Raw genomic sequence first — 22,369 nt, 5'->3', positions numbered from 1 at the left:
ATGCTGACATCTCACTCTTATATTGTAGGAGTTACACACAGACTTAAAAAAAAAAATAAAAATTAATAAAGTGCTTCTCCTCTTCATTCTCCCACTGAGAGCTTTGATTTCCAGAGTACGAAGCAAAATAACTGACATAACAACATTCTCCACTTCTAAGGGACAGTGCCAGACTCATTCAGTTGCTATTGGTTATAGAGAGTAGGGCGTGAGGGAGCTATTTCGGATCACAGATTATTTGTTCTGGCTGCATTGGACATCCCTTTAGTGGAGGTTTAGAGCCCTGTAGAAGGAGAAGTTTGGATAGGAGCTGGAACTGAGAGGGATCAATGGAGCAAACCCTCCCTTCCTCTTCCCTGAATCCCTCCTGCTGTTTCCCAGGACCTCTTTTACAATTTGGTGCATCTCAACCTTTGGTTTTGCAGCTTCCCCGGGCAACTCCAGACCCCTCCAGGGGACCAGGTGTACTTGCCCCCTCCCCGTCCAGTTTGAGGTTCCAGGGAGGGTGTTGTGGGCTCAGCCACACAGCATCTGCCCCAAAGAACAGTATTCATGCCCAGGGACTGCATGCTGGGAGTGTGCCCCCTGAGCTGGGATACCATCACGAAATGAAGAGCAGCCAGTTCTCATCCAAGATCACTTTTATTTCCCTTGTTGCATTAACCTCAGTGTGTTTTATCTCCAATATCCACGCTGACAGGGAACTGACACCGACTGCAGAACTGGGGCAGCACCACGGGCTGCGCTGCGTGCTGCTGCCAGCTGCGCTGTGGCCCCGACGCAGAGCGGACCGGTGAGCACATCTGGACCAGTGAGTGCATAAAGCCCAGTGAGCACATCCCACCCCAGCGTCCTTGGTGAGGCTTATTTAGGGCCAAGGGGAACGTGCAGTCTGCTCCTCATCCCTCAGCTGGCCATTACCTCTTCCTGCAGCTGTCTGGGGCTATTCTCTTTCCCACCGTGGACCTGAAGCACTGGGCACAGTGCTGTTGACAGGTCCCGTGCATGCTGCACTCCTCACTTCTCCAACTCCCCGTGCCAAAACCCGTTCCTATTAAGAAAAGAAAAAACACAAACCAAACCGCTCCTGATATTGTCAGGGCCGCCTGCATCCCACAGACCTGCTGCTTGAGTGAAAACCTTAGTCCAGCTATAAAGGTCCTCACGTAACCAATGTGGCTGGAAGCCTTCAGCCCCTACATCCCCGTGGCATCGGGACCAGACGCTGCTAAGCCGCCTCTCTCTCCCCTCGCTCAGAAATTAGGACATAAGGGTGAGCTCTGGCTCTCTGCCTATGGTCTTTGTTGCGTTGCATACAGCCCCCTCCCACCCCTCCCAAAGTTTAGTGCTCTAAATTGCTAAGAACGTTGGTCCCCCGCGCGCACCGAGGCTGCCGGATGGCTTTCAGCATTTGTAGGCACTGCTGCCGATTGTGGTCTTGAGAAAAGGATATACTGTTCTGCTATAAATTCGACAATACAATCCTTAGTTCTGAAGATATAGTTTCCATATAGTTTATAAACATTATAAGACATACATATGGATAATTGAGGAGAGGGGAGGGCCTGTGCATTTGTCGGATTTGTTTGTTGGATGTGTGAACGCGGTTACAAAAAACGCACCTCCTCGCAGGTACTTCATCTCCTTAGGTTCTTTTTTTTTGTGTGTGTGTGTGTGTTTTTGTTTTGCTCTGCTTTGTTTTAATTATTCCACCTCTAACCAGTCTTTCCTTTGGTAGTTGGCTACTCCAAGCCCAGCAGGCAAGCCTTGTTCTGCTGTAGTGCCTGAGATATTCAGGGTTTTGAGATTGTCTTCTAAGAGATTTCCAGCCAACGTTGGCCTGTGGGGTTGGAGCCAAAAGGGCTAAAACGTGGGAGAACCAATGTCCTTAATACAACGAGTAGAAGTGTCCACACACTCACTTTCAGAGAAACAGTGTAGGCTTAATTGGTGATCGTTTTTACAGCAATTATGTTCCTTGCGGTCCTCGGCGGGGTCGCTCAACGGGAATTTGCAATTTTCCATTTTGTCCGGCCGTCGTCGCCGGCGGTCCCCACGATCCGGTTGGGTAAGGTTGGCTTTGTCTCGTGGTGCAGGGCTCGGCTGTTGGCCGCAATGCGTGCTAACACCTTTCCATCCGCCCGCCCGCCGCAGTCCGCGCCCGCAGACTTCTCCACGTACAAAAAAAGAAGAAGAAAAGAAACTCTGGTCCTTCGTAGACGGGTCGCAGTGCAGATCCGCTCCGCCGTGGCCGAGCTCAGCGCATGATGGCCACCAAGACCAGCACAAAGACCAGGCGCGAGGCCACGAGTCCTGCACAGCCACCCGCCGCCTGCTGCACCCCACTGGGCGCACGGATGGGCGTCCGCCGGGTGCACTTCCCTTTGCGTTTCGGGAGCCCGGTGGGCATGACGCCGAAGCTGAATTTGTGCTGATAGTCAGGCACGTAGTCGGGAAACTCGTGCCCGCTTTTGCGCGGCCCCAGCGATCCCGGCTTAAGGGTTCGGTTGCGGTTTTTGTGGCTGGTGCAGTTCTTGGCAGGGCGGCGAGGTCCCGGCCGGGCTGCAGGATGGCTGCTGTGCAAACCCTTCTCGCCACCCTTCTCCTTGGAGGAGTGGTGGGGATGGTGGGCTTTGGAGGCTCCTCTGTCTGCAGCTGAGAAAGTTTTGATCTGGTGGAGCGACTCCGAGCCCGAACAGTTCCTAAAATCTTCCGCCCTCAGCACTTTGAGGTCCTTGCCGTGCATCCGCTCGGGGGATTCGCAGATGACGTTGGAGCTGGAGCCCCGGAAACGGTGCAGCCATTCCCAGAGCGAGCGGGCCTTGCAGTCGCAGCTCCAGGGGTTTCCGTTCAGCCTGAGGAACTCGAGGGCCCCCAGGTGGGCCAGGCAGTCCCCCTGCAGCTCCGAGAGGCTGTTGTTGAACAGGAACAGGGTGGTCAGTCGCCGGAGGTCGTGGAACGCCCGCCTGTGAATCCACTGCAGCTGATTCTGATGGATGAGGAGCCTGTCCAGGTTTATTAACCCCCGGAACGTGTTCTGGTGGAGGCTCCAAAGCTTGTTTCCATGGAGAAAAAGATGGCTGAGGTTTACCAAGTCAACAAAAATGTCGTCCTGGAGGAACTCAATGTGGTTGTCTTGCAGGTAAAGGTATTGTAGGTTGTGGAGGCCACCAAAAATCCCACTGGGAAGGGAGCTGAGCCCACACTTGTACAGGTACAAGGCATGGAGTTTCACCAGCCCTTGGAAAGTGTTGGCTGCCAAAGCCCTCAGGTAGCGGTTGTCCCCCAGGTCCAGCTCTTCCAGGTTGACGAACCCCTCGAAGGTGTTGGGGTCGATGAAGGTGATGTTGTTGGAGTAGATCCAGAGGGTGACCATGGAGGGGCTGAAGTGGCCCCGCAGCAGCAGGGTGATCTGGTTGTTCTGCAGGAAGATCCGCTCGCTGTCCTCGGGGATGCCCTCGGGGATGGTGACGAAGTTGTGGGCCTGGCAGCTGACGGTCATGGGTGAAGGGTAGCAGACGCAGTCGGTGGGGCAGCTGGCAGCCCCAGGCACCTTCAGCCCCAGCAGCACCAGCAGCAGCTCCGCGAGGGCCCCTGTTTGGAGAGAGGGGAGAGTGGTGTCAGACCAGCTTTGGGGACACAGAGCCCATGTGAATTATCTGTGTGCAACAGTTTGAACATGATCTATGGGGTGTTGTCCACCTCCTCATGCTGAATTCACCTCCTGGTCAATCACCCCAAACTACATCTGTGCCATGCAACCACACAGCACACCTCAGTACTGCCCAAGGGTTGGGGCAATACAAGGTGGGTGTACAGGCTGGGAAAAGAACTCACTGAGAGCAGTAAGGAGAAGGACTTGGGGGTTCTGATGGATGAGAAGCTTGACATGACCCAGCGGTGTGTTTGTGCTATGTCAGCTGCATCTTGGGTGCACCAACAGAGGGATGGCAGCAGGGCAAGGAGGGGGATTGACCCACTCTGCTATGCCCTCGTGAGTACTCCAGATGGAGTACTGCATCCAGGTCTGGACCCCCCCCAACACAAGAAGGATGTGGAGCTGTTGGAACGGGTCCAGATGAGAGCCACGAGGATGCTCAGCAGGCTGCAGCTCCTCACCTACAAAGACACCCTGGAGGTGCTCAAGGCCACATTGGATGGAGCCCTGAGCAACCTGTTCTGCTGAGTACAGCCAACCCACAGCAAGGGGTGGAACTGGACGGGCTTTAAGATCCCTTCTAACCCAACCATTCTACAATTCCATGAATTCCGGAGGAGCTGGCTGCTTTCCACGCTGTTCCTACGCCCATGCCCTGTTAGCACCAGCACATTCCCCTGCAAACGAGTGATTTACAGAAACACGCTTTCAGCACTTGGTGGGACGGACCGAGCTGAACGCCCAGTTTGGAAGCTGGTGCTCAGACGTATTTTAAATGGATGTCCTATGGCAATGCTACAGCCTGCCTGTGGCCAGGGCTTTCTGGCTGCGGAGCAGGGAAGCGAGCAGGCAGCAATCATCCCTTCTCGGCTCAGCGCCCAGCGCCAGCCTCGCCGCCCAGCTCCCGTTGCTCTCCCACTCCTCACACCATGCCTGCTTTCAGGCGATTCCTTCTGCGTGGAGTGGCTTTTCAGACTCATTGCACCAGGCTGTCATTTCTCATTCAGATTTCCTCCCGGATCTGCTTTCCCTCTTACACACAAAATTTGCTCATGTCTAATGAATTCTGCCTCTGGACTTCACGGGAGAAAGGAGTAAAATGAGAGCAGCGTACAGCTGCCAGTGCCATCCTACCCCAGAGTCCTCATGCCGCGATTTGCTTGTAATAATCTGAAAAACAAGAGTGGAAGTGGAGTTCACCTCTAATTACTCCATGTCGTTACCACAAGACAGGCTGTGGTGCTGGACCCTTTGGGCTTTTACAGTCCTTCTTTTCGAGTGCCTACAGCTGAATATGAGTGGGAGGCAAAAAAAAAAAGAAAGAAAAAAACCTCACTGGTTTCTTATTAATGTTGTTTGAAATATAACTCGCCTTCTGCCGGGGATGGAGATCTATTACTGGGGAGCTAATAGCAGGTGACCTGTCCATCTGGACCCACTCTTTCAAGGCAAAGTTGTCATGTTTTTAGATAAACTGGTTACTCAGGCTCTCATAAATTAGCGGGGAGAGGCAGCCACCTCTGACTGCACTGCTCTACTTTTTTCAAAGAATAGCAATGCTAGCCAAACTGTTGGGCCAAGCCTCTGCTGGGATGGGGATAGCAATGGGGATAGAAATACAGATGGGGATTTGGGCTTTCTACAGGCTCTACCCTGCAGGAATGAAGGCTGCAGGGAGGGATGGCTCATTCCTGCACTGCTGCCAGAAAAGGGCTGTAGTCAGGAGTTCTTCATCCGCGACAACTCCTACGGCTGTGTAGGAAAGGGAATGTTCTCCAAGCCACCACCGTGCACTTGCCATGGGGCAAGGGGCCATGATTCAGGCAAGACTGCTCCTGGGCTGCCCTGCATTTCCAGCCAAGCACCTCTCTGGTGCTAATCTCAGGGATATCCTGATTACAGTTGCAGATAGGTGCAGAATTGCTTTCTGCTCTTCTTGTTCCTTTATAACCCACAGATACACTCTGCTGAGGCGGGACAGCTCTGTGTTCCCAGCTCCACCCGAGTCACACTGAGCCACAAAGAGTCGTGTAGCTCTTATATTTATTAGTAAAATCCTGCCAAGCACAAGCACAGTGACAATCTCCCACATGCGGAGTCTGTTATTGCAAATACCAAATCACAAGGGTTTGAATCAATAAACCATCTCCCAGCTATGAGCAGCAGGTTGGAAGATTACATATTGCTTCCCAATGCTGGTTTTATGCGCTGTTCCGTGACACGATAGTTGCCAGGCTAACAGGATTACTGGTGGGAGGAGGAGCTGGGCAGGGCTTGCGTAGCATCCCGAATTTCACGTCTAGGAGGTGATGGCAGGCGGCTGCCAGCGATGCTCAGCGATGGATGGGATGTATGGGGAGCAAGGAGCTGCACTTTTGGAAGGGAGAATGGAGATTCACGGTCCCCGATGGCTCTGGAGGTGAAGGGCAGGAGGATCTGTGCTTGTATCTTTAATTAAAGGTGTGAGTTAATGGCCGAAGTGCCAATGGAAGAGGAGTTGATTCCTTTGGGATGGGTGTTGCCGGTGGTTCTCCTCTTCCAGCAGGAAAGATGGTAGGAGGGAAGGCCAGGGATTTCATCCTACCTACAGGCTGCAGTTTTGGAGACAAAGAGAATGTGGAAACAAAAAGGAAGGATGCTCAGAAGCAGCGATAACGTGGTGAGCAGGACTTGGAAAGAGGAATCCTCCTCAGCGGATGTGCTCAGGGTGTGTGGTCCCATCAGGGATGAGTCCGCAGCCCACAGACCTGCAAATTGCACACTGCTATGAGATGCTCCAGGACGTCCAGGTTTGGTTGCCATTTTGATATGGGGATGAGATCCCTTGAACGAAAGAACAGAGCAGCCCTGATGCTGCTGGACCAGCTGCGTGATGGCTAAGGCAGCTGGAGCCACCTGGGTCCCTGGCTGCCATCAGTGGGACTGTCCCTCCCGGGATGATAGCCCTGAGCTCCCCCAGTGTCTGATTGCAGCCAACATGTCAAGCTCTTCCCAGTGCAAACCTTTTGACTGCATCTTGTAAAGGCTGTGCAGCAGATGGAGGGTCACGGGCGTGCGTGGCGCTGCTCACCAGGGAGGGAGAGCTTCAAAAAGTAAAAATCCGATGGAAAGCTGCCAGTGAAGTGAGCAGAACCAAAGCTTTGTCGACACGGATCAAACCAACACGGCCGTGTTTGTCTGCCGGCGTTCTCCCACCGCCGTGCTGTGTCACCTGGCTCCTCTGTCCTTCTGCAGCCTCCCAGCTCAGGTTTTAGTGATGGGAATGAATTCATCGGGCTGTCCAAATCATTTCCCATGCAGCATCTCTCTAATTGGGCATTAATTAGGCATTAGTTAATGAATGCTTGAAATAATTTATCTTTGGATGTGTCCAGTTTGCAGTCTTACTTTTAACAGCATTATACCCGTTATTAGATTAACATCGTTATAAATGTTCCCCATTACCTGCTTGTTTCCATTGTCTTAGCCTTATTACTGAGAGTGAAAATCACTCCTCCTGAATGCATTATTGATGAGTAAGGACTTTCTATATGCAGCGCGGGATTAATTGTTATACAGCGTAATGCATTTAGCATGAAGCCTTCATTTGTGCAAGAGCCGAAACGGCCAGAAGAATGCAGACGCCCAGAGACAGCGAGTTCATCCAGACACAGCAACGCTCCAGCGCAGCAGCAGAGATGCTGGCACCCGACATTCCAGCATTTTAACGCTTTGCTGAAGGAGCAGGGCCACTTATTTCCATCAGAAGTCCCCAGCTTGGAGCTGGGAGCTAGGACTGGCCCTGATGGGTCACCTCCAGCCCCAACATTTCACCTCTCTGCTATGTGGGTCACAGCTGCTGCTCCCCCAGCAGGATCTGCTCTTTGGGATGGAGTTCTCTCAAATCTCTCCTAAACCGCCATCTGCCTGGGGAGCCCAATCTTAGCTCATGTCTCCACGCAACTTGTCCGACTGCTCGCTGCGTCCATTACCGGTTCTGCCCAGGCTGTTAGATTTATAAGCTCTTTAGAGCAAAGCCCTCATCTTCTGGCTGCTGATTTATGGGTCTTTACTGCCATAAAACACTATGTATAGCTACTACATAATATAAATAATAATACTTAACCAGAGCAAGCTACAAGTGGGGACAAAGCATCTGCCTTCTGTTCGCACTCTGTGTTATCAAAGAGGCAGAAGCTCGCTCATCACTCACTCTTCTGAAGCCAAATTCGCACTTTGTGGAGCACCACCTGTAGACAGAGAGATCTTCCTGCCCCACCTGCACCCACACCTTTCAAAGGTGCTTTTTAAGTTGTCACTGGGCCACAACAATACAACTGTGACCCGAGGGGAAAATACACTTCAAAACTTCCATCCTCCTCCTAATAGCACCCACTTTCATGGGCTACGTCCTTCCATGAGGACAAATATCATTCCGAGGAGCCACTGCCTTCACCAGCTCACCTCAGCCACCCCCTGCATTGGACAAACCATAGCAGGATGGGTCTGTGGAGGATTCTCGTTGGATAACCCAACCGTCACACGGTTCTTTGCCTCACACTTCTTACTCCCTTTTGTGACGGCAGGAATTGCCATCATCCACCCAACCTTTCTTGGCAAATCAGGCTCAAACAGTGCTCTTGGTACTGTGTGCAAAGTTCCCTCCCCCCCCTACTTCAGAAACGAACTTTCTCACCATGACAAATTTGTTTGGGGGGAAAAAGGAGCCTCAAGCCTTCAGCACCAGCTGAAGGACGACGAAAGGCAATGCCTGAGCACAGAGCGCCACGGGGCGCGAGCTGAGAGCGCAGTTCAGATCTGGGACAGTTCGACACAGCAGTGTCAGACTTGTGGTTGGGAGCTGCCTATTTTTTTCCTTCTTTTTTTTTTTTCTTTTGCAATAAACAAACCATCCCTGGCTGTGACAAAGATCAAATTCCCCTGGCGAGCAGCAGCTTCCTTCCAGCCTCTGTGCAAAGCATTCCATTGGCATCCTCATTGCCTTTGCTCCCTCCAGCATCGGCATGCGGTAGAACTGCCTTTCAGCCAGAGAACAACAACCACCCATCCACTTCCCTCATTTTTTTTTATTATTATTATCACTATTATTATTATTATTTTTTTTCTTGCAAACGGTGTCATAAATAACTGACAGATCCCAGCTGTTTGGAGTTATGGTTTCTGATGGAGTGACAGCTGCTCCCAATCCCCCAGCCATCACCCCAGCAGTTCTGGAACATTTCAGCAACATAAAAATCATTGGAGATAATTTCGGTTTTGCATAATTTGGTTAGGCAAGCTGTGATTTAATGGCAATTATGACCTCCGAGGCAGAAGCTGAGCTCGGAGGCTACTGGCATCACACAACTATAGCTGAGGTGCAGCACTGGGGATGTTCCAGGGAGAAGGCACTGCAAGGAGAAATCCTTCCCCCGCAGCTGGGAGCCCCGTCTCTCTGCCAGGAGGTGTTCCCAGGTGAAGATGTACGCAAGGGAATTCAAAGGGAATATTGATAGGGAAGGCCTCAGAAAGGGGCTGCTGCCAGGAGATGTGCTGAGAGGCATCTTTTAAAGAAAACTCAGGATAAGGCTTTAGTCTGGTGATGCTGTTGTCCCTAAAAACCTTCTGCAGCATCGGTGCCACTTGTGCTAATGGCATAGACCTCTGTTAGCCTCCCCGACCCCTCGTTGAATCATAGGTTGGAAAAGACCTCCAAGACCAACAAGCCCAGCCCCAACCCATCCCCACCGTGCCCATTCAGCCATGTTGGTGGCAGAAGTGGCCATGCCTTCTGCGTGCAGCAGCTCTCCATTCTGCTGAGGTTCCTCTTGCCCTGTTCCTTCCCATCCTGGTGCTTTTTGGGCACCCTGGAATCTCATGGTTTGAATCACAGAATCATAGAATCAGCAAGGTTGGAAAAGACCACCAGGATCATCAAGTCCAAGCTTCAACCCATCCCCACCATACCAACCCAAAGAATCATTACAATTGGAAAAGACCCCTAAGGTCACCAAGTCCAACCCCAACCCATCCCTGCCATGCCCACTATGTCCCTCAGTGCCACATCTACTCTTAGCAGCAGCAGTGGCCTTTGCTTGGAGTTGGTGAGGTCCAGTTACCGTTGCCTGCTCTGCTGCTGCCAAACAGCCTGGAGCTCGCTGTGAGCCAAAGCTTGGTGCAGAGATGGGGTCAGTGGAACCCCAGAATGAAGTCCTTTAGGACACTGCAGGTTTATTTCACTTTTGCTGACCCAATATCTGGAGCTATTTCCCTTCCACCACCAAAGTCGAGGCCAAGGTCACCTGGAAGTTTCTGGATGGTGATCATTAACTCCTATTGCAGTTTGAAACCAGACCATAAATTTCATAGTGTAATAAATGTAAAAATCAATAACTCTGTTTGAAACAATAGCTTTGTCTTCCATTTCAGCCGGGGCTGATCCCTCCCCACGGACCGCGTCCCTCTGAATCACGCAGACTGAGGGATGGACACGGGTGGCGGGGCGGCTGCTGGCCAGCCAGGTGTGCGGCCCCTGGGCTCTGCAGATTCAATTAGTCCATTTAGCCATTTATTCCTCTCTCACAGTTAAACTCGAGGATGATTTAAAAGGAAAAAAAAACCAAACAAACAAAAAAAAAAACAACCAACGTGTTGCCAAGAAGAGAGCCTTTTATGCTTTGTCTCTTTGACATCCTGTCCGACGTGGTGTCCCTTAGGCTTTCCATGCCTGCAGAAAGACAGGACCAGCCAGAGATGCTCTGTTCCCTCTGCCCATCCGCCACAGGCACGGAGCTGAGCCAAAGCTCTCGGCAAGGGGTGGCTCAAGCTCAAAAATCTCAACGTCCGCTCATTTCCAGCTCTGGCTTTCTGGGCGAGGGAGGTCTGGCTTCGTTTTCTTCCTTATTTTCCGTTGTTTGCTGTAGCACCAACTTGAAATATACATCGAGAGGCAGGATTGTCTTTCACGTGTTGGTGGATGTGTGATCCTCAAAAACAAATTAGCACCGATTCACTTCTATATAGAGTACAGCCATCAGGGAATCGCTCCTGAATTCACAGTGAAGGAAAGCAATAATGCTTCCAGCACGCTAATCCTCTCCGAGAGCAGCCCCTGAACTCTTTCCCTGTGCTGGAGGCACTGCTGGAAATTACAATTGTACTGAAAAAATAATAAATAAATACAGAAACTGGCAGGGTTTCTGCTGGTCCAGAGGATTTGTACCCTAATGTGGAAGTCCCTGTTTAATTAGCACTCCTCTCCATGGCTGCATCTCCTCCCCGCTCTGCTCAAGCTGAAGAAAAGAAGCCAACGGTGAGAGCGGCTGTGGGATTGGAAAGTCGGATATAGAAACTTGTTTAATTTAAATGCTCATTTCAGGACTGATCTATGCAGAAGCAGAGGGAATGTAGAGCATGTTTCCGCATGTAATCTGCTCTACTTAACCCCACTTTGCCGTATTCCTCCCGCTGCAGCAGTGCCCTCCAAGCACAAGGCTCAGGGCTGCAGTCCCGTGCCTCGTCCCATCACACACAAAGGTCCCATTTTGTCACTTAGACCATCCTGAGGCCGACGTGTGGCAGGGAAGAAGCATCCGCTGGCTTGCAGATGGGTGATGGAGCCATCAGGTCTTGCCATGTTGATAGAAGAAGCTGATGATGCTTCTGCTTCTGTGGGCCAGAACGGCACCTCCAAGGGGATCACAGCATCGTTGGCTTGGAAGGGACCTTTAAAAGTCACCTGGTCAAACTCCCCTGCAATGAACAGGGACATCTACAGCTAGAGATGCGCCCAGCCCACCGAGCATGGCTATTGCAGGATTTCCAGTAGGATGGCATCACCAAGGGCATGGCATGGCATGGCCAATCAGCCAGCCAAGTGTGGTTACAGTGGGATTTTTGGTGTGCTTGCATGACCAAAGGGGTGCACCCCAACCATCAAGCATGATTATTCTGAGATTTTCAACAGGATGGCATGACCAAGGGGATTCATCCAGTCAACCACGCATGATTATTGTGAGATTTTTGGCATGACAGCATGGTGGGGGGCTTTGCCAGCTCAACCCATGGCCGTGCCAGCAGGCAAGTGCAAGGAGGTGAATTGGCAGAGGACAGGGAGCTCCTTAGGTCCTTGAGAAGGGACGCCTAATTACGATTGTCCCCAAGGAGAGAGAAATAGAGGAGGACTTTAGCTTAGTGGATTGTCTGAGGCTCTCAGGGGATCATCAGATACTTCCACTCCCTTTTTGTCCCGAGGTGACAAGTTTTCCTTCCCATTCACAGAAATGCAAAATAGCTCATTCACAGGCGTAATAAGGACGGCATCCTTTGTAAAAGAGCGGCTACCAAGATTTCGGCGGCACTCGACAGCGAAACAACTGCAGATGAAATGACAAAAACCACCCAAGATTAGCACAAGCCAGATCAGTATCAGATGCTGAACAAGCTAATGCGCAGAGAAAGCAGATTCACCCGCTCCTTCCCTTTGCCAGCAGCTGGCTCGGACCTGCGAAGGGTTTATTTAGGACTGGAAACGCAGCCAGAAGAAAGCAAACGGGAGACCCAGGAGGAAAGCGACAGCTGCCCCGGCTCTGGGTGCTCGCTCTGCCGCCCGCTCCCTGTGCACAGAGCGAAGCTTTGGGGCAGATATCCAAATAGCCGGACGGCGGCACGAAGCCAGCAGCCCTTCTGCGGGGTGCCAACGCAGCTCGTAGGGAGAGCATCGCTTCGACAAAAGGCACGATCCCACCGACGTCCCGACTTCAGCCGCGTCCTGTGCCACCGAGCTCCGGCGAGCCAATTACGCGCCGTGCCGCAGACGCTGCCTTTCATCCCTTTCTCAGCCTTTCCCACTTACTGCATGTCCTTGCGTTTTGTGGAGAGGAGGGCAAATTGGAGCCGGCGCTGCGCCTTCTTCCCCTTTCAGCAGCACATCATTCCACCGGCAGCAGGGGGGAAAGAGGCTGGCGGGCGGGCATCAAAGCGCTCCTCTCTGTCACATTTTCTTCCCATAAAAATAAAGCGATGGCGTCATTCGGAGCTGGACAGCCTCAGGTCGCTCCCTCCCAGTCCCAATGGGGGCACAGCACCATTTCCCAGGCCTCTGGTCTCTACTTGGGGTGGGTGTGTGACACTGGGCCATCCCCACGGGATGAGCAGAGCTCTATGAGACTTGTGCTTCACACTCAGCTTTTTTTTTGCTGGCAGAAAGCTCGTGAAAAGCTCGGTGATAAAAGCAAAGGAGTGTAAATGGCCCCACTGTGCCCCTACCCATTGCCAGGGTTGGATCCTGTCCTCGTCCTTCCCTCAAAGTCACCAAAATCCCTTGAATGTGAATGGGAACCGCTGGCTCCAGTGATTTCACACTGACTTAGGGCCACATTGAAAAACTAAAGGTGATGTTTTACCTTCCCCAATGCCTGGAAGCATCCATCAGTGCCTAGCAGAACCACATTCTGGCTGTGGGGCCACGCACACCCCGCATGTGACTCCAGTCCCTTCCCTTCAAGCTAATCAGAGCCTGTTCTTCTGTAAGCCATTATAAATCCCGTTACGATCCCTTCCTTGCTAGTTAATAATGGTTACTGTGAGATGCACGGAGACTTGGGATTGGCACAAAGCCATCCATGGCTGTGCATCCCCGTGAGCAATAGGGCATCAGAGCCCCCGCAATCCATTCCCTCCGAGAGGAGGGGGTTGTATTAGGGATGTAATGAAAGAAATTGTAGCAGCATCCGAAGAAGGAAGCGGTGGGGAGGGCTGAACGTGTGTGCTGGCACACGTGCATTACTGTGCCGGTGATGCCGGAGCCTCTCCAGGAACAGCTGTTCCTGAAGCAGGCAGCTATAACTCGCAGCAGCAATGCTGGTGGGGAGGAATATCACCAGCTGGGGACACGGGGATGCGGCCACGTGGTGGGAACGTGTGCATGGGGAAGCAGATGGGGTGGATGGGGATGCTGGGTGTGGATGGGGTTGCTGGAGTGCAGCGATGCCCATTTTTTGGAGGTGCTAAGTCAGCAGAAGAAGCAGATGCAGAGATACGGGGTGGCGCTGCGTGGAGCACGGCATGACCACTCGCAGTGGCTGGAAAGGTTTGAATGCAACCCCGATCTCCGTGCGATGAGCAAACATCCCTTCCTCCCAGCTTGCCAGCATCCTGCTGGGACTCTGCGCAGAGCGGTCTGGGGGGAGTCAGCCTTTGGGAAATCAGCGCCGCTCACTGCTGCTCCGCTGCTCTCTTCCTAAAACACACAGCCCTGTCCCAAAGGAGAGCCTGGGGATGGCTCTGGGGCTGCAGTGCTGTGGTTGTGTCTGGGAATTCGATGCCAAACCAGCAGCAACCCCATCCTGGCCATCCCCAGCAGCGCAGGGAAAGAGGCAGGCGGCAAGAGGCACGTCGGCATCTATTAAATAACAGGAATGCTTCACCCTCAGCCTCCTCCCGTCATGTTGCTTAAATGCACGTTTTGCAAAAGTTAAAACAAATTGCGAGCAGCAGAAATAGTCTCACACTTCTTGAAAAAGGGAAGATCTTGGCACAAGGATAAAGGAAGGCGATGAGATGCTCATTAAAACTGAGGGGCTCTGGATCCCCATCCAAGTGGCCACGTCTCCCAGAGGCTTTGAAACGTGTTGTCAGGCTCTGCCTTTCATCCTACCCCATTCCAGCTAAATTCAGGGCCCAGTCATTTCTGCTGGAAATGGGGAAGAGGGAGCAACTCCATTCTGACTTTTCACTCCCCATCTGATTGCTGCTGATACAATTTATTCCCATGACAGCATCTGCTGCTTTCACGGTTTTTTTTGTTCTGAAGCACAACTCATCTTTGTTAGTCCCATTTTGGAGCCTTTCATCATTTGAGGTGCAACATAAAAGCTGTTTAACCCCCCACCCTGTTTGGAAGGCAGTGGGGGGAGCATGTGAGTCCCCCAACCCAGCCCTGCTGGGACATTCCTGTGTGCCACAGCCCCAGTATTTCAGAGCAATCCTATAGAATTAAATGATTTCCATGTGCAAAGAGCCCTTGCATCTCCAGGGTGTCTGGGTGGGATGGGGCAGCATCTTTGTGCCACCAGCCCAAGCTCTCCCCTCCTGCCCTTTCTCCATGCCTTCCTGATCAGTCAAACCCTCCTTTCAATAGGAAACAAATCCCCTTTCCTTGCTGCTGTTCCATCTCACGCTGCTGCACTCCACTCCCTTTGCTTTGAATTGGTTGGGCTGAACCCACACCCCACATTTGCTGCCCTATGGGGTCTCTTCACTCCATCCTTACAGTGGCATCATGGCCCTGGGGAGAGATTGGCACTCCCAGCCCGGTGCGTTGATGAGCATCCCCCTGTCTGGAATCGCATCCCCCTGTCTGGTTTCAGGGAGCACTGGCCCTCCCTCTCTCCCCGCTTTGATTCCCCAGTGATATTTTTCACTCCAGTAAGTGCTGAGCTCCCATTTGCCTCATTCTGGTGCAGTTACAAAGAAATTGCTGCAAAATTTCCTCATGCTGTCACGCTCCCAGAGAGGGCACAGAGCAGCCGCATCCCCCCCAGTGCCGTGCGGGTGTCTGAGCCTCCCCCCTCACCCACATTGCTCCTCTGCTTCCATCCCCTCCCTTCCCAGCGCTCATCCCCCAGCTCCCAGGGAAGCGATCAGGGCTGGAAAGGCTGCTGCCTCGTATTGGAATAACCTTTCAGGTTTCATTTAGCACCTCTCTCTCTCTCTCTTCCCACAGAACCTTCTCGTTGTGAGCCCTTTACTAATTGCGACTTTTAGCTCATTGCCACCTCCTGCATCCTGGCAGCCAGGAGGGTTCTCTGCACCCCATCACTTCATCCCCACCAAAATCAAAGGGCAGAGCAACAAGGGGTGACACAAGGCTGAAACAACACCAAATCCCTCTTCACCCCTATGGTTACCCCAAGAGTTTTGGGGTAGAAACTGTGAATTCCCAATGACTGGGAGGATGGGATCCTCTGCTTCCCATCATTGCATCCCCACCCGAATCAATGAGCCGTGGCACCAACTGTAACACCAAATCCCTCCTCATCCCCCACGAGCTTTAGGCTGGAAACACTGAATTCCTGCTTTAGAGAAAGAGCAGACTCTGATGGGAACAAAACCCCCAGGCAGGATCTGGGCATCGTCTGGGCACCTCGGTACAAATCAGTGCATTGCGAGCTGGGGAGAGGAAGAAATCCCAGTAGCTATCCGAGCACACTGCCTGCCTGCTCCTTATTGAATTAAGGCGCTCGGGTTCACCATCTAAGCCTCACGCCACGCACACCGCAGCCAGGAGGGAAGCGGATTGCAGCCCCATAATTCAATCAAGGGCGCAGCTGATGTCGCGGGCGGCGAGAGGAGCTGTCGCTATCAGTGGTGAAGCCCTCAGGCACCTGTGCTGTTGGGTAGAAATGGAGACAGCTTCATGGGATTGGGAATGAGTGTCCCAGTGCCCTGGGAAATGGTTATGCAGCTCTGTTACGGCGTTAGGATGCAGTGGGATTTGAGAGTGGGTTTTGGTGGAAAGGGGCTGAAAAAGGAGAAGGGGAAAGGGAAGGGAAAGGAAAGCAAGGAGGAGAAGGAGAAGGAGAAGGAGAAGGAGAAGGAGAAGGAGAAGGAGAAGGAGAAGGAGAAGGAGAAGGAGAAGGAGAAGGAGAAGGAGAAGGAGGAGGAGGAGGAGAAGGAGAAGGAGAAGGAGAAGGAGAAAGAGGAAGAATCATAGAATCATTCAGGTTAAAAAACACCTCTAAGATCACCATGTCCAACCCCAACCCACCCCTATCATGCCCACTGACCACGTCCCTCCGTGCCATACCTCCACAATTCTGGAACACCTCCAGGGATGGGGACCTCTCCCTTCCCTGGGCAGCTGTGCCACTGCATCACCACTCTTTGGAGTAGAAATTGTTCCCAGTATCCAACCCTAACCTCCTCTTGTGCAACGTAAGGCCATTACTCTCATCCTACTTCAACCTTGCTGCAACCTCCTTTCAAGGAGAGGGGAAGAGGAAGGAGAAGGCAAAGGGAGTGGGGAAAAGGAAAGGGAAGGGGCACGATGCTTCCAGTCCTGCACTGCTTGAATGGGAGCAGGAGCCCCACAATATCCCAGCCCCTTGTCTTCGGCACACAGACAAAAGAGGCCAAGAAGCTGCAGTATGAGAAGAATCCAAGGTGTTTTTATGTAAGCCCAAGAAGTGCGAGAAGCAAGGAAGAAGGAGCTGAAGTGCCGCTTCCCAACTGACATTATGAACCGGCAAGCGTGACTAAAACTTGGGGAGGGTTTGCATAATGGGGAGGCACTTTTCTGCTCTGCCAAGGTGTTCAGGTACCATGGTGATGAGCGCAACATAAAAACTTTGACAGACACTCAGAGAGATAAGTGCGGAGGTACACAATCAATTGAGAAAGAAGAGAAGAGAAATGGGAAGGCGCTTGCTTTACGTGAAAGCATCTACAAGGTCAACAATTAAACGTGTGAGGTTTGGGTTTGGGAAGGGAAGATGGCTTGGGATACAGCCTGAGCCCAGAATCTGGCAGTGGTTGGAGGCAACAGAGCTATGTTGGCTTCTTCCTGGCAGCAAATGTAACAGTGCTGAAAAGCAAAAGGAAAGGCTGCGATATAATAGAGTTGCTGGGTGCTTTGTATGCGTTGAGCTGGGCTTTCTGCTCTTTTAGAATTGCAGCATCCAGGGGCTTTGGTCCTTCCCATGGTCCCAGTCCTGAAAGTGCCCAAGTCCCACTGTGGGTTTCTGAGCAAGAAAGAGCTGCTGATTCCTTGAGAAATGAGGAGGCAAAATCCAATTGTGTGCTGTAGTGCATCTGCGGCTGCCATTAACCTGTCTGTGTACTTCTGTGGCTGTCCATTTCTCTCTGCTGACAGCCAGGACTGCCCGGAGCGTGCTCTGCCCGGGCCATAAAGGGATTTGTTTCTCCATGCTGCAGCAGCACAGCACAGAAACGCTGAACCGTGCCACAGACGTTTCCCTGATGCAATGCTTCCAATGCAACACCAAGCTCATCGTCCACCCTATGAGCTGGAGAGCCATGGCTTAGTGCTCTGAAAAGCACCAACAACACCCAAACTCACGGCTGGAAAAAATCATATAGGAGGCTCGTGTGGGCATCGTAGAGGCAGGGGACTGAAGAAGAGGTTGGATCGTTGGCATGCAGCTCGTGGTGATGCGACCATTGGACATGCAGCATCCAGAGCATCCCTGAGAGCTGGAAGCATCCCCATGGTCCACTTCAAAGGATCAAAGAGAGACGGTGCAGCAGCACACGGGAGGAAGGGAGAGGGATAAATGGGGAGAAGGGGGGAGGCACACAGCCGGCCGTGTCGTCTCCCTGCATTCCAGCTTCATTTGCAGATTTATTAAATCGAGAGCCAATTTCGACATCATTTCTTTCAAGCAGCTCCACCTCGCAGGTGTGTGGAATTTATTTGAGATAAAGAAAACCATTACAGAGAGACAGCAATCTTCAAAGACCACCTCCGAGACCTGAGAGAAATAAAAACACTAGCCCGTGCAAATGTGCAATTAAGTTTCAAAATACTTGTGCTCCATGAAAAGCGCCGTCCCTGCAGAGAACAGGCCTTTAAGGCAATTTTCCCAAACCCTATTCAGCATTCACTCAAAAATGCCTTTTAAAAACAACATGTGATTTTTTCCCTCTCTGCCTCGCTCCTCCTCCCACTTTGCTCACTCTCGTCCAGGTAGGATGGGAGCCCTGGGAAGTGGTCGCTCTCCACTTGGAGTCGATGGACCACGCTCTAGGGTAACGCCAGACAAGGACAAGGCTCATTTTAAGGCTCATTTTGGGGCCAGGTGGCTCTGATCAGGAATTATCTCCACCCAGGCTAGGGTTGGTACCCCCCATTCGTGGGTCACCCTCTGCTCAGTGGTTAATGAGCGATGCGTAATTAACCTGTGGAACGCACTGCCACGAGGTATCAGCAAGGCCAGGAGCTTAGCAGGATTCGGGGCAGGATTATATGTTTAAATGGATAATGAGAACATCTGCCACTACATGAGCAGGGATCAGGCAGAATTAAGGCGCAGCCCCACCAAGCTGGGTGTTGCTCTGCTCAGTGATGGTGTTGGGTGTAGAGGGCACTCAGGGAACCAACTCAGGGGGAACCTCTGGTCCCCCTGAATGGGACAAGGGGATAAATGTTTCCCTTGCAGGAGGGATTTTTGGAATTTCCATGCAGAGAAACCATGCTTTCATTTTTTGGCATTGTGTAATGCAATATGAAATTGCATCCACTTGACTTTGGCTCAGATGTTGAATCTAACCTCCTTGGCTTATATTCATGGCAGGCCAACACAGCATGCTCCTTTAACAAGTCATGTTCACCCTCTGGACACCACAGACACCCTTCTACCAACCCCACTCCATCGTTGCTCTGCTCCATACCACATGCTGCAGACCAAGCTGCCTTCAAAAGAGCGCTGAAACCCTCACAGACATGTCAGCAACAGCAGAACAAACTCAGGGCCAATCGCAGAATTATCAAATCCCTGTCTGCAATCCTCTCTGGATTCCAACTGCTGCTCTTTTGCATCATAAATCTGCTGCTCCATCATTAGCATTAACTAATGTTTGTGCAGTGCCTGGTAAGCACGACGCATTGGGGTGCAGGAGCACCCATGGCATCTGGGATGCCCAAGGGACATCCACAGCCCTGAGCCCAGTGAAATGAGGCACTGTGTCTGTGCCAGCAAGGAGGGCAGAATTCCTAATTGGGGAGGCTGATGGAGCCCAGGGGATGCTCAGCCCTCTCCGCGATGCTCGGCCCTCTTTGGGATGCTCAACCATCCCAAGGACGCTCAGCTCTCTCTTTGATATGCTCAACCATCCCAAGGATGCTCCCATAGCTCCTCTGCGGCATTTTGGAGGTGATGCCACATTCACAGGATGACTCAAAGCGTTTCAGGTGCCCGTTCCCCCAGACTCTCTCTGCCTCCTGGGACGCGGTGGCCGCAGCGTGGCGTGCTCAGCCTGTCGAGCACGGCGGGACTGCGGGGCCAGGGTTAATCTCGTTGTCACACCTTCCCTCCTCTTGCTAACTCGGCGCGCTTTGACCCGCTGTGAAATCGTGGCCAACAGCACTGAATATTTTAAGAGCAGCAATGCAGTCATGGCCGCGCGTCGGAGCAGCAAAGCAGGCCGGGAGCTGGGCTGGGCCCCCCGCCGCCTCCCCCCTCCGCCGTCAACCCATTAGCACAGTTCAGGGAAACCTAAAAAATTCAAAAGACACTGAAATATGCAGCATTTTTTGCTCTCTCTCTGGAAAATGACGCGCTTCGCTTCCCAGCTGCTCTGGAGCAGGCGGTTGTAAATAAGCGGCTTTATGGCACGCGGGGTGTTGCCGGCGGGACTGTGGGTAAAGATTTACACCCCACTCCCTATCCTGGGCAGGATTCTGAGGACAGCCCTAAGCCCAGCCCTGCGTCCATTGGTTCCCCTGCCCGCCAGTCTGGTGCTGGTGGCACTGAGGGACTTTGCCAACTGCTGTCCGTGGCGGTGCTGACGGATGCTCTGTCGCCACCTGGACACCCCCTGTGTCCCCTCTCCATCTCCATCCTCGTCTGGCAGCAAATCTGCAGGATCTGCAGCAAACACATACCCTCAGCACTTTCAGTATCTGGGGCACCACAGAGCAGCAGCGGCGAGGAATTAAAAATAATAATAGTGATAACAAAAGAAGAAAAAATTTGCATAAACCTACGGGAAATACTGGAGCCAGTCCTGTCCCAAGGAGGGGATATCACAGGTGGCATCCAGGGCTGAAGGAGGAAGAGGGAGACCTCATCGCGTGGTTGGGACCCTATGCCAAGGGTCAGTGGGTACTCGGCCACCAGCCCCATGGAGGAGTGACACTGGGACACTTTTGCATTCTGGTCTTAAGAGGGCAGATTAATCGCTGTGTGCTGGATCTGTCACGCACGGGGATATATATTCTTCCCAGAATTTACAAGTAGTTCTGTCTGAGAAATAAACAGCCGCAGATAAAAATCACACTGTCACTGTGCAGGTGTGATGGATAATATGGACAAGCCCTTGGTGCAGAGAACTGCTGGCCCTGGGATGGACATGAGATGCCAGTGGGGCAGGGGAGCTTGGCCAGGATGACATCATTGCCCAAAATCGAAGCACCAGACATGGGATCAGTCCCTGGCACTAAGCTGCTGGCTACCCATCCTGGTCTCAAAGGCCAGGGGAAGGTGTCAAGGCCATTCTGAAGCAAATGAACCTGGGGAAAAGCAACCCTGGCGATGGCTGGTCACGAGGAGCATCCAGTGACCAGCACTGGGAAAGGTGCACAGGGCAGATCATCTCAAAAACTCTTGGGTTTGGCAATAGGGAGGCTTGCAGCACCTTGCAAAATCCTATTTCTGGGCTTTTTCCAGCCGCTGCTCTCCTGTCCATCACACAGAGCCCACAGGATGCAAGTGTGGGGAGGATAAATGAGATTCGCTCCAGGCCCCTTTCTGGTCTGGTTTCTCCTTTATCTTTATCTGCTGCCTTGCTTTGGTGAGCCTTGTTGGTATCACTGAGCACATCTCCAGCCCTGGCCACTGCCAATCCTTCTGTGGGGATGGATGTTTTCTCCTTTGTAGCTTAAATCTGAAGTTATGCTGAAAGCCAGCAAAGGGATCCCAACACATCGCATCCTGTGAAGCAAGGAAGGAGATCCAAAACTGGATGGGGACAGCAGGATCCCCATGTGCCCAAGAGCTGCTGCTCCTGTGCCTGTGTGCTGGTAATGAGCACAGAGCAGCTGGAAAGCCTCTGCCAAGCCCATCCTCAGGATTTATCCACATTGCTCTGCCTTATCAGCCATGCTTTTCACAAGCACTTAAATTCAGGAGGAAAAGGAAAAAGTGAAATCAGATAGAAATGCAGGTCTGTTTGCTGTTTTCTCCAATGAAATGGTTCTGGGTAAACAGCAGACGCCTTTGATGAAATCCCAGCAGGCTTAAACAATAAAGCTGGTTACAAACTCAATCTGGCGCAGATATCAGATCTGAAATTGTTTCAAAAAACATGTCAACATTTTCTAATGCTGCTGCAAAACTTCCTCGGCACCTTGCCACCAGTGTGTACCTGTGATGCTGTGTCCATGGCACCACCCCGGCCCTGGCCCTTGCCCCATCTGCAGAGCCCTAAGGGGTGATGAGATGCTGAGTGTCACCTTGGAGACCCAGCGCAATCCCCAGGAGGCTCCTGGGTTTTTTTCCACCTGTGGCCACTCTGAAATCCAATCATCAGCCCTAAGTAATGCATCTTGGGGTTTTTCACCACTCCCAACCCCCTGCCAACCAGAATGAGCCTGGCAAGGCGATTCCAACCCCATGCCAGACAGGATGAGCACAGCAAGGTGATCTCTTTGTTGTTGACCACAAGGCCCACTTGACTTTTCTATCCCCTGTGCCCTTCCTGGAGCGGTGCTTCCCCTCCCCAAATGTGTTAAAGGATGGGGAGGAGTACAGTGGGGACTCCCAGCCCTGCACACCCACTGCCATATTCCCTTTGGTGGCTCCCAATGTCCACAAAGCCACCAGACCCCAGCTGCTGTTAGCATTTGGCTCTGACCCACTTTTAGGCAGGAGCAGAGATGAACTACATCATGTGGCCACACATCTGGGGCAAAAAAAAATAAAGTGTTTTTTAGGGGCTGAGTGGGACATGTCTGGAATGGGATGGCATGGGATGGGATGGCATGGGATGGGA

General features: G+C 52.2%; 1 protein-coding gene across 1 annotated transcript in view; it reads right to left on the bottom strand.

Moving 5' to 3' along the window:
- Positions 1 to 623: 623 nt before the first annotated feature.
- The window catches only part of RTN4RL1 (reticulon 4 receptor like 1), a 28,059-nt gene continuing 6,313 nt past the window's right edge, over positions 624 to 22,369 (bottom strand). The window contains exon 2 of the mRNA XM_052688423.1: positions 624 to 3,594. Within this exon, the coding sequence (XP_052544383.1) occupies positions 2,258 to 3,594 (1,337 nt within the window). The 3' untranslated portion in view covers positions 624 to 2,257. The remainder of the gene's footprint in view (positions 3,595 to 22,369) is intronic.

The sequence above is a fragment of the Tympanuchus pallidicinctus genome, unplaced genomic scaffold (assembly GCF_026119805.1).
Source record: "Tympanuchus pallidicinctus isolate F22 unplaced genomic scaffold, pur_lepc_1.0 scaffold24, whole genome shotgun sequence".
Lineage (NCBI taxonomy): Eukaryota > Metazoa > Chordata > Aves > Galliformes > Phasianidae > Tympanuchus > Tympanuchus pallidicinctus.
The sequence above is the reverse complement of the archived record's forward strand: the minus strand, read 5'-3'. Positions and strand labels throughout refer to the sequence as shown.